Source organism: Lithobates pipiens, unplaced genomic scaffold (assembly GCF_037356315.1).
Source record: "Lithobates pipiens isolate NorthernLeopardFrog02 unplaced genomic scaffold, aLitPip1_a1.2 Scaffold_8, whole genome shotgun sequence".
Lineage (NCBI taxonomy): Eukaryota > Metazoa > Chordata > Amphibia > Anura > Ranidae > Lithobates > Lithobates pipiens.
Genome location: NW_027507903.1, coordinates 183,033,536 through 183,046,495, shown reverse-complemented (window position 1 = coordinate 183,046,495; position 12,960 = coordinate 183,033,536). Strand labels below are relative to the sequence as shown.

The following is a 12,960-nucleotide window of genomic DNA, read 5'->3' as shown; positions in this document are numbered from 1 at the left end:
GAACGTATAACTAGCCGCCTACTCTGACATACTGGATAGATCAACATTTTACCGGTACACACTGGATTGATAGATAGTTAAACAAGGTATACTCATTGAATGTAGCTTTACCTATATAGACATGTGTTATAAACTTCTATACACCTGCTGGAAATTTATATCTCCCAGGTGATGCATTTAATCTGGGAAATGCAAATCCTGTGCTTTGTGCTGAAGGAATGTATCAGTGCATAGGATATCCTTACAAAAGCAAAAGAGTTGAAGGTAATTCATCCCTAAATATTATACATATCATAGGCGCATTTGTGTCTCCCCTACCCTTACACGTCTAATTAAGTATGACTTCTTGTAGATAGAATTGGACTCCCTGCCCACTTTCTGTATGGTGGGCCACTGTGAGCATATTCTGATGCGTTGTGACATTTTGTCTTTTTGCTCTGGCTACTTAAATATTTCTCTTATCAAAAGTTAGGGTCCGTTGTTAATTTTGAATTCCTGTATATACAGGCTCTTTATTCCAAATGACGATGATGTTGTTATTGATGTCAATATTGGTAATATTCTGTATCGATATGTTATAAATGTCTATATCCCCCCGCAGAAGATTGAATACAAAATTATGATTGAAACGCGTTTGGGTTACGCTAACAATAGTAATATCCACAGATATACTATTTGTGGATTTCCTTTTGTTAAAATGTTAGACAGACATCTAATATGTTTATCATTTTTGTGTACATCAGAGCTCTTGTTGTTGTTCCTCCTTTTCCACATGTTCTGCTTCCCCTCCCCCTTCCCTTTGGTTATTGGTGCGTTTATTGATGCAATTTTACCCACTGAAAATAAAAACAATACTTTTATGAGAAAGTATTTTTCATTACTTGTAAGCTGCGTATAAGACATTGGGAGTATCTTGCTTTTTGTTACATATATTATTGGGTCAGCAGCATGTTGTTTATATTAAAGGAGAAGTGGGTTCCACATTTGTAATATAAGTTTGCTTAACCTTTCCCCCCCAGCCTATTGTAAAATGATGGCTGGGCAAGAGCACTATTGTTCCGTCGTGATCTGTCACACGCCGTATACACCGGACATGGCCGATGACAGAACACTGTACCGGCCCACTGCTGGTGCAATGTGATCACTGTGCCAATCACAGCAGATCACATGACAGTTGTACACAATGAAAGGCTTTGTTAAATGACTTTCACAGTGTACTATTGTGATGAGTTCTGACTGGTCACAGTCATCACATGGTACAGACACGGTCAATCACAGTCCATCTGTACCATGTGATCAGACAGGGCCAATCACAGCTAATCATAATAGTACACATTAAATCAGTAGTTTTCATTCAGAAAAAAATTGGTTGAGTATAACTGTAAAATGCACAGTTATAAGCAAGCATAGTATATGTACATGTATAAAAAGAAAATCATGATCACCTCCCCAGAGTAGTACAGCGTTACTGTGGTAACACTGCATTGCAATGATCACTGTATGTAAAAAAAATAATGTAATACAATTTTTTAAAAGAAATTATAAACATCTTTTACTGGTATGGTTTTTTACTGGACAGTGTGTAAAAAAAAAAAAAAAAAAAAATAAAAAAAAAAAGTGAAAAATATTTTTGTTTTAAATTTCTTAATTACAACTTCAAAAAAACTCTTATGCAGCGTACACACGACCGGACTTTGACAGCAAAGGTCAGACGGAACAAATCCGTCAACAATTCGATTGTGTGTGGACGCCATATGACTTTGCTGTCCAAAAATCTGTCGGACTTTAGAAATAAAACATGTTTCAATTTTTTTTGCCGGAACTCCGCCAGACCCAGTTCCTATCGAGAAATCCGCTCGTGTGTATGCTAGTCCAACGGCCAAAAAACAATGCTAGGGCAGTTATTGGCTATGAACTTCCTTATTCTAGTCCGGTCGTACGTCATCACGTTTGAATCCATCAGACTTTGGTGTGATTGTGTGTGGCCAAGTCTGTTAATTCGGAAAGTCTGTGGGAACTCCGCTGACAGTCCGTCGGGAAGACCGATGGACCTAGTCCGTCGAAAAGTCCGGTCGTGTGTACACGGTATAAGTGTTTCTTATTAACCACTTAAGGAACGGAAGGATTTACCCCCTTAATGACCAGGCCATTTTTTGCAATACGACACTGTGTTGCTTTAACTGACAATTGCACGGTCATGCGACAATGTACCCAAACAAAACATATGTCCTGTTTTTCCCCCCACAAATAGAGCTTTCTTTTGGTGGTATTTGATCAACTCTGCATTTTTTTTATGCACTATAAAACAAACAAAAAAAAGACCGACAATTTTGAAAAAGAAAACAAAACAAACAATATTTTTTACTTTTTTTCTATAATAAATATCCAAAAATATATAAAAAACGAAATGTCTTCATCAGTTTAGTCTGATAGGTATTCTACGTATTTTTGGTAAAAGAAAAAAAACGTAATAAGCGTATATTGATTGGTTTACACAAAAGTTATATTGTCTACATAATAGGGGATTGATTTATGGCATTTTTTTTTTACTAGTAATGATTTTCAGTGGGACTGCAACATTGTGGCGGACAGATCGCACACTTCTGAGGTGGAGGGGGAGCCAACATTTTAAGGCAAAGTTCTATTAGCCTTTAATTAATAGAAGTACTAAAGTAGAACGTCACACCTCTTACTTTTGCACCCCAAGTCGCTTGACATCAGAAATTCCATTGAAGTGAATGAGAGCCGTCTTAATGTACACTACTGAAGTTGTTCCGATTTCAGAAAAGGTTCCTGTACTACTTCAATCCAACTTCTAGGCGACTTGTACCCATTGATTTCAATGGAAGTCGCCTCCAAAGTCGGATCGTGTCTTAACTGAAGCAACAATACAGGAGGAGAAAATGGTTCTCTCAGGCAAACCCCTCCCTTCCACAGAACTGATTGTTCTTTGATTGCCCCCTGGAAAATCGCCTGTCCTGGAGGTGACTTGAAGTCACCCCAAGTCGTCTTGTAAGTCGCGCTGTGGTGCGTGCTCAGGTTGCGTCCAAGTCGTGTTGCCCCTATGTGAACCGGCACTAAACCACTGCAAATGGTAAAGATGTACCACTAAGGCTGCTTTCACACTGGGGCGGGAGCGGCGTCGGCGGTAAAGCGCCGCTATTTTTAGCGGCGCTTTACCGTCGTTTTAGCGGCGGTCTGCGGGCGCTAGCGGGGTGGTTTTAACCCCCGCTAGCGGCTGAAAAGGGGTTAAACCCGCCCGCAAAGCTCCGCTGCAGCGGTGCTTTGCCGGCGGTATTGCCGCGGTGTCCCATTGATTTCAATGGGTAGGAGCGGTGTATTCACCGCTCCAAAGATGCGGCTAGCAGGACTTTTTTCACCGTCCTGCCAGCGCATCGCTCCAGTGTGAAAGCCCTCCGGCTTTCACACTGGAGTTAAAGGAGCCGTTTTTTTTCAGGCGCTACACAGGCGCTATTTTTAGCGCTGTAAGGCCTGAATACCGCCCCAGTGTGAAAGGGGCCTAAGTGAGCGGTAGGATCTGTTGTATTTATGGTTTACACTAAACAGCCAAATGTTTGCTTTTGTGTAACAGACAGATTCCACCTGTATTTACCTAATGTTTAACCACTTTCAGACCGGACCAATTTGCTGGTCAAAGACCAGACCACTTTTTGCGATTCGGCACTGCGTTGCTTTAACTGACAATTGCGCGGTCGTGCGACGTGGCTCCCAAACAAAATTGACGTCCTTTTTTTTCCCACAAATAGAGCTTTCTTTTGGTGGTATTTGATCACCCCTGCGGTTTTTATTTTTTGCGCTATAAACAAAAATAGAGCGACAATTTTGAAAAAAACGCATTATTTTTTACTTTTTGTTATAATAAATATCCCCCAAAAATATATAAAAAAACATTTTTTTTCCCTCAATTTAGGCCCATACGTATTCTTCTACATATTTTTGGTTAAAAAAAAAAAATCGCAATAAGCGATTATTGATTGGTTTGCGCAAAAGTTATAGCGTTTACAAAATAGGGATAGTTTTATAGCATTTTTATTAATAATTTTTTATTATTTTTTTTTTTTTACTAGTAATGGCGGCGATCTGCGATTTTTATTGTGACTGCGACATTGTCGGGGACCCATCGGACATTTTTGACACATTTTTGGGACCATTGTCATTTATACAGTAATCACTGCTATATAAATGCAGTGATTCCTGTGTAAATGACACTGGCAGTGAAAGGGTTAACCAGTGGGTGGCAGTGTAGGGGTTAAGTGTTCCTAGGGGTGTGTTACTAACTGTGGGGGGGTTGGGCTTTCATTTAGTGTACACTGATCTCTGCTCCAATCACATGGAGCAGAGATCAGCGTCACTAGTTGCTAGGCAGAATGGAAAAATGTTGTTTACACAGCATTTCCTCCATTCGGCCGCTCCGTGAGACGATCGCGGGGATGCCCGCGGCGATCGAGTCCGCGGGTCCCACGACTGGACTCACGGGGGTCCCGACCAGCGCAGGAGCGCGCCGGCGGCGCGCTCCCGATGGCAGGGCGGCATCGAATATTGGACGTACCTGTACGCCAATATGCCTGCCCGTGCCATTCTGTCGACGTATATCGTCGTGCGCTGGTCGGGAAGTGGTTAAAGGGCATCTCCACTCTTGTGGGGAAAAATATTTGCAAATAAAAAAAAATAATATAGCATATAGAACTGCCACACAATCATATTGCAATTACAGTGATTGTAAACGTTCATTAAAAAAAAAAAAAAAAAAAAAAACTTACCTGCTCTGTGCAGTGGTTTTGAACAGAGAAGCCAGGATGCTCTTCTCCTCAGGTCCCCTGTCGGTGCCCTAGGCCCCTGCTCTTCATTGGGTGCCCCTGCGGAAAGCCGCATTTCTATGGGGACACCCGTGCAGGCTTGCTCCCGAGTCCCGCTGTTGCGTCCATTGATACAGACAATGGGACTCTACCCCTCCCCACCGCATCACAGCTTCTGATTGACAGCCGCGGAAGTCAATGGCTCCTGCTGCAATCAATCTATCCAATGAGGAGAGCGATCCGATCCAACGATGTGCATGAGCGCAGCGGCTCCAGCATTGTTGGATTGGATCGGACTTAGGTAAGAAAAAAGGGAGGTGGGGGGGGGGGGTCATATGGCGTCCACACACAATCGAATTGTTGACGGATTTGTTCCGTCTGACATTTGCTGTCAAAGTCCGGTCGTGTGTACGCTGCATAAGAGTTTTTTTGAAGTTGTAATTAAGAAATTTAAAACAAAAATATTTTTCACTTTTTTTTTTTTTACACACTGTCCAGTAAAAAAACATACCAGTAAAAGATGTTTATAATTTCTTTTAAAAAATGTTATTACATTATTTTTTTTACATACAGTGATCATTGCAATGCAGTGTTACCACAGTAATGCTGTACTACTCTGGGGAGGTGATCATGATTTTCTTTTTATACATGTACATATACTATGATTGCTTATAACTGCATTTTACAGTTATACGCAACCAATTTTTTTCTGAATGAAAACTACTGATTTAATGTGTACTATTATGATTAGCTGTGATTGGCCCTGTCTGATCACATGGTACAGATGGACTGTGATTGACCGTGTCTGTACCATGCGATGACTGTGACCAGTCAGAACTCATCACAATAGTACACTGTGAAAGTCATTTAACAAAGCCTTTCATTGTGTACAACTGTCATGTGATCTGCTGTGATTGGCACAGTGATCACATTGTACCAGCAGTGGGCCGGTACAGTGTTCTGTCATCGGCCATGTCCGGTGTATACGGCGTGTGACAGATCACGACGGAACAAATAGCAATGGCTTCAGAATAACAAAAAGGTAGAAATCTGGAACAAATTTTGTTAAACTGTACATAGATCACTCAGAGAATGATTTTTTTTTTGGAGTTACTCTTACTTTAACTAAAGGCAAAACTTTTTCTTTTTTATTTCTGGATAGAGTGGAAGTGTCAGATTTGTATTGCTGTCTGGGCCCCCATTAGGGAGATTCGCCCTCTATATCTGTCCCATTTACTGTTATTACCAAAAGTAAAAAAAAAAAAAAATAATAATATTAGAACAGGATTAGAGGGGAAATCTCCCACTGGGGACACTAGTTCTAGTGACAACTAGGAATTCCCTCAGTTTGGAGGGATTTTCCTCTAACTTCCCATTTTGGCTATGGACAGGAAGTGAAGGAAGATCTCCACAATGGAACACATGGGAAAAAAACTGACTGGGGTTATAACCCTCTCTTACTCTATTCAGAAAAAAAAAATCCTTTAGTTTTACTTTAACTTTACATTACATTGTGGGTATTAGATTTGCAGCCATACTTACATTGTTTGTTGGTGATAAATTAAATATAATTTCTGAGTTAAGACTTCTTGTTTTCATTTTTTCCAATAGGTGTAAATGGATAGCTTTGTTTACTGCAATAAGAACCTGAAGCGGATCCACAATCTTCAAAGATAAACCAAAAAACACATGTTAAAATCTAGTAAAAAGTAAAAGGCATGGTAAAGTTTCAAAGTTATGTGTACATAATCAAAGCACCCCGCCGGTAGGCGAGGTTGTTGAATGGGAGCCGTTCTCCCAGAAAAAACGCGAAGGGGGATAGAGAAAGCACGGGTAAAGATCATAAGGGCGCAGAGGAACATCGCTGTAACATCTTAAATTAGATTTGCAGTGTTCCCCACACTCGCCGTCACACAACCACGCCTCCTTGCCTGGGTACTTTGATACACGTCACACATCCCGGCATTAACCAGGTGATCTGTGTATCAAAGTGCCTGGGCCAAGAGGAGGGGCTGTATGTGACGGAGAGTGGCGGGAACACAAGGCAATTGAAATTAAAGCAATGTTCCTCGGCACTCTGATGATTCGGCCGGCGATCCGGCCGGCAATCCTCTTCTTCTCCTCCTCCTCCTCCTCTTGCCCTGCACAGGTAGGCTGCATTGCATTGACAGACACAGGTAGGCCACATTGACGGACAACGTTGAAGTGGCATTGATGGACACAGGTAGTTTGCATGGCTGGGCACTGGTGAGTCTGCATTGATAAAGTTGTTGGTAATATTTATGTTTGTAACTTAATTCTGCATAAAACATTTAAGTGAAATTTCATGAGATAATTGAGATAATTCACGAGGGAATGTTTAGGGCAACTGGTGGCAAGTAACCCTTAGTGATACTAAAGGTTTGTTTTTTTATTTGTTTAAAATAACAAACGTGTTAGGCTCGGTTCACACAGGGGCGACTCAGGCCGCGTACACACGCGCGGACTGTTCGCCCAACCTTGTTCGGCAAACAGTTTGTCAAACAGTCCGCTCAAAATTTGCATGAGCGGACTTGCCCACACACGAGCGGACTGTTTGACGAACAAGGTTGGGCAAACAGTTCGCTCAACTTTTGAAATGAACGGACTCGCCCACGTAAGGCGGAGGCAAATCCGCCCATTTCGAGCGCGTGTACAGGTAGGCGGGGCCCGCGAAGGAGACGTCGCGGGCTCCGCCGCCTGGAATGGGCTTAAAGGGGAACCCCAACGCCGAAAAAAATCGGCGTGGGGGTTCCCCCCAAGTCCACACCAGACCCTTGTCCGAGCACGCTACCCGGCCGGCCAGGAAAGGGGGGCGAGCGAGCGCGCCCCCCCTCCTGAGCCGTACCAGGCCGCGTGCCCTCAACATGGGGGGGTGCCTTGGGGAAAGGGGGGCCGCGCGGCCCCCCCACCCCAAAGCACCTTGTCCCCATGTTGATGAGGACAAGGGCCTCTTCCCGACAACCCTGGCCGTTGGTTGTCGGGGTCTGCGGGCGGGGGGCTTATCGGAATCCGGGAGCCCCCTTTAAGAAGGGGGCCCCCGGATACCGGCCCCCCACCCTATGTGAATGAGTATGGGGTACAATGTACCCCTACCCATTCACCTGTGAAATAAAGTACAAATAAAAACACAACACAGGGGGAAAAAATATTTTATTGCACAGCCGGGGGTCTTCCGTCTTCGGGGGTCTTCTCGCCGGACTCCTCCGCTATGTGTGTGTAGCTCTTTTGCCAGCGGAGGAGTCCGGCTTTCTTCCTCCCCGCCGCCGGCCTCTTCTCCCGACTTCGGGGGTCTTGTCCCCCTCTTCGGTTCTTCTGCCGGGCCACCGCGCCTGGTCCGGTGGCCCGGTCTTCTGTCGCCGTCTTCCGTTCTTCTGTCGCCGCCTTCGGTTCTTCTGCCGGGCCACCGCGCCTTCTTGTAGCTCTTTTACAGGCGGTGGCCCGGTCTTCTGTCGCCGTCGCCGCCTTCCGTTCGTGTTCTTCTTCTTGTTCTTCTCCTGGAGATGTTGACTCGACGAGCTCTCCGGCCGGAATGCCGGGGGCGCGCTGTGCGGTCACTTATATAGTGACAATGGGGCGGGGTCACATGGTATATGTCACATGGGTTGGTCACATGGGTTGATGTCACATGGGGACTATGACAGCGTAAGGGGGCGGGGTCACCATGTGACATCAACCCATGTGACATATACCATGTGACCCCGCCCCATTGTCACTATATAAGTCACAGCGCAGGGCGGCTCTGGCATTCCGGCCGGAGAGAGCGACGTGTCAACATCGCCTGGAGAAGAACAAGAAGAACAAGAAGAAGAACACGAACGGAAGGCGGCGGCGGCGACAGAAGACCGGGCCACCGCCTGTAAAAGAGCTACAAGAAGGCGCGGTGGCCCGGCAGAAGAACCGAAGGCGGCGACAGAAGAACGGAAGACGGCGACAGAAGACCGGGCCACCGGACCAGGCGCGGTGGCCCGGCAGAAGAACCGAAGAGGGGGACAAGACCCCCGAAGTCGGGAGAAGAGGCCGGCGGCGGGGAGGAAGAAAGCCGGACTCCTCCGCTGGCAAAAGAGCTACACACACATAGCGGAGGAGTCCGGCGAGAAGACCCCCGAAGACGGAAGACCCCCGGCTGTGCAATAAAATATTTTTTCCCCCTGTGTTGTGTTTTTATTTGTACTTTATTTCACAGGTGAATGGGTAGGGGTACATTGTACCCCATACTCATTCACATAGGGTGGGGGGCCGGTATCCGGGGGCCCCCTTCTTAAAGGGGGCTCCCGGATTCCGATAAGCCCCCCGCCCGCAGACCCCGACAACCAACGGCCAGGGTTGTCGGGAAGAGGCCCTTGTCCTCATCAACATGGGGACAAGGTGCTTTGGGGTGGGGGGGCCGCGTGGCCCCCCCTTCCCCAAGGCACCCCCCATGTTGAGGGCACGCGGCCTGGTACGGCTCAGGAGGGGGGGCGCGCTCGCTCGCCCCCCTTTCCTGGCCGGCCGGGTAGCGTGCTCGGACAAGGGTCTGGTGTGGACTTGGGGGGAACCCCCACGCCGATTTTTTTCGGCGTTGGGGTTCCCCTTTAAGCCCATTCCAGGCGGCGGAGCCCGCGACGTCTCCTTCGCGGGCCCCGCCTACCTGTACACGCGCTCGAAATGGGCGGACTTTCCGAGCGGGAACAGTCCGCTCATTTCGAAAGTACAGCGGACAAGCCCACACACGGGCGGACTGTTCGCTCAAACACAGTTTCAGCGGACAGTTTTTCGGAATTTCCGAAAGACTTTGTCCGTCCAACTGTCCGCTGAAACTGTCCGCTGAAAGCCCACACACGAGCGGACTGTCCGCCCAAACACTGTTCAGCGGACAAGGTTGGGCGAACAGTCCGCCCGTGTGTACGCGGCCTCAGATCCGACTTCAGGTCGGACAACATTTAAAAATCAATGTAAGTGAATGAGAGCCGTCTTAATGCACGCTACTGAAGTTGCTCCGACTTCAAAAGAAGTTCCTGTACTACTTCAATCCGACTTGTAGGCGACTTGTACCCACTGATTTCAATGGAGGTCGCCTCCAAGTCGGATCTCTGCATATACAGAGGCGACTTTGACAGAATTATTAGCTCTGAAGGGGGAACTCCACGCCAAATTTCTGAAAAAAAAATTGGCATGGGTTCCCCCTCCGAGAGCATACAAGGCCCTTAGGTCTTGTATGGATTCCAAGGGGAACCCCCTACGCCGAAAAAACGGCGTGGGGGTCCCCCCCAGATCCACACCAGACCCTTATCCGAGCACGCTACCCGGCCGGCCAGGAAAGGGGGTGGCAGAAGAACCGAAGCAGGCAGAAGAACCGAAGAGGGGGACAAGACCCCCGAAGTCGGAAGAAGAGGGCGGTGGCAAGGAAGAAAGCCGGGCTCCTCCGCTAGCAAAAGAGCTAGAAGAAGATAGCGGAGGAGTCCGGCAAGAAGACCCCCGAAGACGGAAGACCCCCGGAGCTGTGCAATAAACTATTTTATCTTGTGTGTTGTGTTTTTTTTGTACTTTATTTTACAGGTGAATGGGTAGGGGTACATTGTACCCCATACTCATTCACATAGGGTGGGGGGCCGGTATCTGGGGGCCCCCTTATTAAAGGGGGCTCCCAGATTCCGATAAGCCCCCCGCCCGCAGACCCCGACAACCAACGGCCAGGGTTGTCGGGAAGAGGCCCTTGTCCTCATCAACATGGGGACAAGGTGCTTTGGGGTGGGGGGGCCGCACGCCCCCCTTCCCCAAGCACCCCCCCATGTTGAGGGCACGCGGCCTGGTACGGCTCAGGAGGGGGGGCGCCCGCTCGTCCCCACACCCTTTCCTGGCCGGCCGGGTAGCGTGCTCGGATAAGGGTCTGGTATGGATCTGGGGGGGACCCCCACGCCGTTTTTTCGGCGTGGGTGGTTCCCCTTGGAATCCATACCAGACCTAAGGGCCTGGTATGCTCTTGGAGGAGGAACCCACGCCAAATTATTTTCATAAATTTGGCGTGGATTTACCCCTTCAGAGCTCATACTCTGATTGGCCACGGCAAAAGTCGCCTGGCCTGGGGCGACTTGTAAGTCGCCCCAGGTCGTGTCTAAGTCGTGTTCAAGTCGTCTCCAAGTTGCCTAACAAAGTCGTCCTGAAGACGTGTCGCCCCTGTGTGAACCGAGCCTTATACTTACCTCCACTGTGCAGCTCGTTTTGCACAGAGTGGACCCGAACATCCTCTTCTGTGGTCCCATGGTGACTCTCACGACTCCTCCCCCTCACGCTTTAGATAACCCCCTAGGAATAGCGCTCTCCAGAGGGGATTACCATGTGGGTGGGCTCCCGTGTCCAGCATTTACGTCCATAGACACGAATGCCGGACTCAGCCCAGCCGCCCGGTGCCCACGTCATTGGATTTGATTGACAGCAGCGGGAGCCAATGGCTGCGCTGCTATCAAGCCATCCGGTAAGGAAGCGAAAAACACTGGCTTTTGCTGGTGTGCTAGTCCCCTGGCCGAGATAGACGGGGTATACGTAAGTAGAACAGGGGCTCGGTGGGGAGTGGCTGCAGCATTACAGGAGGTTTTTCACCTCAATGCATAGAATGTATTGACGTAAAAAAACGTTGAAGGTTTACAACCCCTTTAAGTCCTGGCTAGTAGCCTAGGACTTAAAATTTTATGCCCTGCACTAAAGTATTCACCAGTTTGAAACAAAATATTATAAAATGTTACTCATATCAAAACCATCTTATGCAGAAAAATGTTTCTTACACTATACATTTGACAGTAGCACAGCACATTGTGTTCCACTTATATAGCAATTGCAAGCAACAAGTGAAATCAATTACGGACCCGCTAGTGCAATTCCCCAAACACTGAAAATGTGCTAAAATCTGAAAGTCTATTCAATTTACAGTACAATATACCTGATGTACAGTATAAATAACTATGAGAAGGAATGACATGCAGGTACCCAGAGGTGCTTGCACATTTTGTTATCCTCTTATGCACTCCTGAAGATGTGAAAACACTGTGGGAGCTTTGCAATGTTATGCAAACACTGACTTCAAGTGGAACTAAAGTGTAAAAATGAACATGTACGGTCCCAAGAGTGACCCACAAATAACCACAGATACAATATAATGTGCAAAAACATACAGAATTGTGAAGATAAATAGAACAAGATCATTCTCAGGACTAGCTGGACACATGTTGCCTAGGCCTCACAGATGGATCTATGGACATCAGCAATTTCCTCTATTGATCTGTCCAACCAATTTAATATGATAAAAAAAAAAAAAATAATTCCCTGACCTTTATGACTTTTTCTTTTTTTCCGAAGAGATCAAATATAAGGGAGTTCTGGTCCATAGAGTTCTGGTCCATAGAGTTCTGGTCCATCACAATCATGGTAATGCAGCATTTGACTTGTGGAAGGCTAGCCAGATAAGTCAATTCCCCCATCCACACGTCAGAGGTGAATACGGGAATCCTACCCGTTGTGCCTTTGTACTTTGACAGCCGGGAGACTCCTCCATCAGAATACACAGATCACCACTGCAGTCTTCAGCCTGAAGCACTCGATCGAGCAGACATTTTCCAACATGGCGGTTGAACAGAAGCTAATCAGCAGGGGGCCCTGCTGAACCTGCTAAAATTTTCGATCCATTTATGGCCAGCTTTAGTGTTTTGATGGATCTGCTTTTAAGACGTTTTGGAAATTTTATAGAGCTGCATGGTGTGCGCCACTTTCATTAAAGCAAAAAACTAAATTAATTGTTCCAGTTCGCTTCCAGACCCTCTACCCAGCTCCTCTATGACGTGTTTCACCTCCTACTGGTCCTGAACTCTACACCAGAGGTATTAAATTAAAATTCACGTAGGTTCGAGGTGCAAAATTTTCTTCCAGCAGAAGTCCATGCCGCATTTTTGTGCAACGACTCAAATCCTTCACATCAAAGCCCCCATATTTATATCACAGTGTCCTCAGTTCCCCCCCTTCACATCACAGGTTCCCCCCCTTTACGTCACAGTTCTCCCCCATTTGTGTCACCGTTCTTTCAACATCACAATTTTCCCCATTTTACATCACATTCCCCCCTCCTTACGGCACAGCACCTCCCTTCATAGCAGTG

General features: G+C 46.8%; 1 protein-coding gene across 1 annotated transcript in view; it reads right to left on the bottom strand.

Moving 5' to 3' along the window:
- TPRKB (TP53RK binding protein) overlaps positions 1-12,960 on the bottom strand; it is a 50,627-nt gene that overhangs the window by 22,056 nt on the left and 15,611 nt on the right. The window contains exon 3 of the mRNA XM_077471396.1: positions 6,360-6,482. Coding sequence (XP_077327522.1) covers positions 6,360-6,482 — 123 coding nt within the window. The remainder of the gene's footprint in view (positions 1-6,359; positions 6,483-12,960) is intronic.